Below are 5,323 nucleotides of genomic sequence, written 5' to 3'. Positions count from 1 at the left end.
GCACATCTGTACTTAAAAGTTGGCAATGAATAATAACCGTTCACTGTATGATTATTTTGAAAACTTGAGCTAGAATCTGCTAATCTAATATACCTGGCCTAACCAAAAATTATTTATCTGTACGTGCTTTCACCATATAGTTTTGCTGCTCTAAATCAGCCGTTCAATAACAAAAAACTAATAACGGTCCGCTTTTACTATTAGATGAAGCTGTAGTAAAAATTTCAGACGGATAGCTGACGTGACTTTTTGCGTAAGCGTGCGCAAACATTTTTTGTCAAATTTGAGAGGTCTTTGTTGAATAACTTTGCATGTCCCCACACCACCATAGCATTAGCATGCTGATCATCCTTTGCACAATATGTGTTGGCTTTTGATCTCAGAAATTAGAAGAATGAGGGTCATCGAAAGAAATAATCGATGGTCAATAATAATCTGAGTAAAAACTAATGAAAACGTAAAAAAATTGGAACTAATGATATATATATGATAGAATACTTATTTGAATTTTAAATAAATATATATACTTACATAAATACAAAACATACTACTAAAAAATTTAAGTCTATATTAGAACCATAACTAATCGTGTAAGTAAAATTTACATAATTTATTTTGTTATAAATACTACTTCCCCTTAAGGCCTACCGCTTTATCTTTAAAATACTTTAAGTATAATTTTTTTATTATTTCTTTCGGTGACCCTCATTCTTCTAATTTCTGAGATCAAAAGCCAACACATATTGTGCAAAGGACGATCAGCATGCTAATGCTATGGTGGTATGGGGACATGCCCCCCCCCCAGAAAATATGTAAAAAAAAAACAATAAGTGCTATAAGATTAAGTCTGGAAACAATTTTGCATGAAATATAGCTTAAATAATTGCATGGCTGTTCACATAAAATTCACAGACATCCAATGAAAGACAACAAATCATCATCCCGTTGTAACACTGCATGGGGAGCTAGACTTCAATTAACATAAATATGTATCTTTTATTATAGTAAGATATTGTACTATCTACGAGCAGAGTAGTTATTAATAGTTAAATTATATTACTAATTTAAACAACTCTGTACAACAACGGTGTATTAGTTATTTCAATCATTGGCTATTACATACGTACATGTATGCACTACTGAAATATCATGTTATCATGCTCCATTCTGCTGTGGTGCTTTTCCGTAAATAGCTAACATACAGTTTCAATGTTGATAGTATTGTCTTAATGATTATATATTAAAGTTAGAGCACTCAGTCTTTCTTCGGTTTGGGTACACCTTAGGTAATTATTCAACTGGCTGGAGAGCATATACCGAACGTTCACGTGAACACGAACTTAGTGGCAGTGAGGCAAAGAGTTTCAGTAACATGAAGATGTTTGGTATATTGAAGCATTGGTACACTGTATTGTGTAGAATGTTCTAGACTTCTGTCGGAGTATAAATACACGTCGAAATATTATTATTTAGATCTAGAATGCGTGATTGTAAGTTTAGTGGCGATTGTTGAAGTGAAATCATCACAGATTGTATTGTAGTAACAGAGAAGAGAAGAATAATTGGTCTCACCAATTGTGTCCTAAGGTAATTGAACCAGCCTTTGTGGACTTTGACAAAAAAGGAACAATTACTTAAAGCTCTGGATACAACTGTGATAACCAACAATGTAAAGAAAATTTGTATACACGTTTGACTTGTTTTAATATATTATTTTAAAACATGTGGACTGTTTTGCTGTTTGTTTATTGTTGAAGTTTATCGCTAACAAGTCACAGACACCTACTGTAAATGATCCGTCCTACAAAAACTGACAGTAGCAACACAGCTTCGGACTTCCAATTACAAAGTGTTAACAGTAGCCATTGCATGCTAATGCTTCATCATAAGAATGTACACCATGTAAAAAAACGTTAAACGCAATGCGCAGCTGCGCTATAACTATATAACCATAATTTTTTTTTCTCTAAATTATACAAATAGGGGGTTCTGCTGAACCCTCCCCCACGTACGTGCGCGAGGGAACTTTTACGGACACTAGCTCAAATTACATAGTCTTAATACTGCTTAGAACTGTTTTAAGCTTGCAAATCCGCTCTCTAAGGAGGATGAAGAGTGATATTATAAGTTTTACTGCGACTGGCTCTTTATTTAACTCCTGCCATGAAAGTTCTATTGCATCAACTTTAGGTAATTTATTCCTGTTTTAGATTGTGACCTATGCTTTAAAATTATTTTGGTTACTGCTTTAGGAAAATAAATTATAATGCTGCAGGTCTTGCTTATATTGTTTGTTTTTGAATTTCGCGCAAAGCTACACGAGGGCTGTCTGCGCTAGCCGTCCCTAATTTAGCAGTGTAAGACTAGAGGGAAGACTGCTAGTCGTCTCACCACCCACTCTTTTACCAACTGCTTATATTGAAGAGGGATACATTGATCAATTTCACCATATCCATCCACCCCTTTCAAAAGTAAGTTTTTTACATACAAATATGTTTTAACTTCCCTGTACCACACTATCGACTTATGTACAAAGTGTGACACTTTCGTAATATTTTACATGTCTAAGGTTCCGTCATATCGTGCTATTTATTAGAAACCTCACCCTATCAATTTTGAAAAAAAAAAAAAAAATGATTCAGCGAGTTATGCACGTAAGGCGAATTACAGTATTGTTTCGAATGTATCTTAATATTTCTTTTTAAGCAAGCTTACAAAGCAATAATTTACCCACTACATATGTTTTACTTGGTGCATCATATTCATAAGGAAGATTGACTTTTTTACTAAGGCTTGGTGGTTAGAGTGTTGACTCGTAATTTGAGGGTGGCGGGTTCAAATCCCCGTCACCGAACATGCTCTTCCTTTCATCCAATCCCACTATTCGTTGGTAAAAGAGTAGCCCAAGAACTGGCAAGTCTGTAACTGTTAAATTAGGAACGGGTAGCCCTCGTGTAGTTTTGCGCAAAATTTAAAACCAAACCACTTTTTACCATATTCGTAGAGTATAATTTAAGAAAAACTTACCGTTAATCGTATCTGGAGAGCTTTACAGTCATGGGTGTCCTCAGGATATACTACGGGGGGGAGCAAGATAACAAAATGATATCAAAGCTATAACTAGGGAAAAGCCCTTGTTTACAGTAGGTTCGAACACTTTGGTACAAATATATGTACATACATGATGAAGTAATAAGTCAGTTGTTGTTTGTTATTAAGCACAAAGCTACACAAAGGGCTATCTGTGCTCTGCCCACCACGGGTGCCGAAACCCGGTTTCTAGTGTTGCAAGTTCGCAGACATACCGCTGTGCCACTGGGGGGCAACAAGTTAGAATAACCCAATAAATAAAAATATTTTTCACAGAATATTTCCTCGATCTTTCAGTTACTATAAGTACATAACTTTTATTTCAAGAGTTATGAATGAGTTTTCGGCCTTGTTTTGTCTTGCCTATGGTGAAGTACAGTAATAAAATGAATACGTTTTGTTGTTTCAAGGAGTGGGTACAGACAGGCTTATTTTTTTAAGGACAAATCTGATCACACGTGGTAGCTGGATTCGAGGACGATATAAAAAAAGAAGCTAGTAGAAACCACTCTTAACGAAATAATTTACTACGTAATGAATGACACTTACGTCTGGTTATACGGAAAAAACTACTACATAACATTCTGTATAAATTTGGCTTTTATTTTAACCCTCATATACCAATATCTGGATGAAATACTCCGGGGTTTCCGTGCCCATTATGTTGAATAAACGCGTTTGACATCTGTGTATAGTTCATTTCCATAATATATACACACACACACACACATATATATATATATATATATATAATAAATATATTTAAACAACAAGCAGAAAACAAAAGTATCAAATGATGATCATTAAACTTTCTTTTAACAAAGTTGAAGGTGATTAAAACCCAAGATCAAAGAGGAGTTTCGTTCCTTTGACCCTGCTTCTGCATTTCTTTTTAAAAATAAATACTGGCGGTGCCCCTGTACTCACATATTTATAAATAAATATATATATATATATACACAAACACACATAAATAGGATATATAAAATGACTAGTTATATGAGTATGCATTAATTTTGGTAAAAAAAAGAACTAATATTGACCAGAAATTATTAATATATTATACAAATCAGCAATTTATACATTATAAAATTCAAATTCATACGTGTGTATAATTGTTTAAGCGTGCATAATTTATATAAAATCCATTTCAGAAAAAAACTGTAAATATAATATCATTGAAAAGGCACAAAATGAATATAAACGCACGTTTCTTGATACTTGATAAACGTTTTTTTTTTCTGGATATATAAATTCACTAATCACCACTTGTAATTATTATGAGCTACACTGGATCGATCATCATATTTTTTATACTTATTTAAATTGTCCATCCACCATCTGACAAACAATTCTTTTCGACATTCCCTCGAGTTTCATGACATATAGTCTACAAATTTTACAACACAGGATACATCTCCCCCCCTAATAAGCAAACTCCGACCCCCAGGGTCGGTATGGTCTCACTGATGCAAACTGGGAACCTCCAGAAGGTCCGTAGTTTGTCGCTGGCAATCCATATGATGCTAAATACTGGTTCACTGGCACTTGACCCAGCGTGGGTACCATAGGAGAACTGCTTGCATTCATAGTTGAAGGGAGGGATGAGGATGGGCCATAAGTAGGAGTCACACGTGGCACATGAGGTCCAGAATGAGGCCCTAAAGAAGTAACATTTGAATCACTCGAATATGTGTGATTAAATCGTGAATCTTCGTTAGTATAGGACGCGTTTGAAGGTTCCATGGTAGTTAAGCTTGATGTTGGAATACTTGAAGTACTATGTGGCGCAACAGAAGGCGGATGGTACTGAGGCGTTGTAGGTGGGACAGAACTAAACGGTGTAGGTGGGTTCCATGGGCTATGGGGTGCAGACGGTTTTATCACAAATTCGCGTTGAGTCGAGTAACTTTGAAGATGGCTCATCAGGCGCAATCGAAGAGGATCTTGTAGATCCATTCCTTCAATCGCCACCAGGTATCGTGCTACTTCTGTCGCACATTCTCTAAAACCGAGACTGTGATAGTCTGCTGCATATTTGTGTGGATCAAAAGAAAATGCATCGAAACCTGAATACAAAGAAAACGTTAACGTTATTAAATGTACTTTAGGTCTTGTACTTGCACTGGAACTTTTAATTAAGAAAAATATTAATTGGTGTTTACCACTATAGTTTATTAACTTCAACACTTAAATGTTTTGAAGTGTTCTAGCAGCAAGGAATTTCCTCTAG

At 35.1% G+C, this 5,323-nt stretch overlaps 1 protein-coding gene across 1 annotated transcript in view; it reads right to left on the bottom strand.

The window, feature by feature from the left end:
- Positions 1–4,302: 4,302 nt before the first annotated feature.
- The window catches only part of LOC106459648 (hairy/enhancer-of-split related with YRPW motif protein-like), a 6,066-nt gene continuing 5,045 nt past the window's right edge, over positions 4,303–5,323 (bottom strand). The window contains exon 5 of the mRNA XM_013919284.2: positions 4,303–5,159. Within this exon, the coding sequence (XP_013774738.2) occupies positions 4,516–5,159 (644 nt within the window). The 3' untranslated portion in view covers positions 4,303–4,515. The remainder of the gene's footprint in view (positions 5,160–5,323) is intronic.

Source organism: Limulus polyphemus, unplaced genomic scaffold, assembly GCF_000517525.1.
Source record: "Limulus polyphemus unplaced genomic scaffold, Limulus_polyphemus-2.1.2 Scaffold643, whole genome shotgun sequence".
Classification (NCBI taxonomy): Eukaryota; Metazoa; Arthropoda; class Merostomata; order Xiphosura; family Limulidae; genus Limulus; species Limulus polyphemus.
Note: the sequence above shows the minus strand (reverse complement) of the source record. Positions and strands in the feature narration are given on the sequence as shown.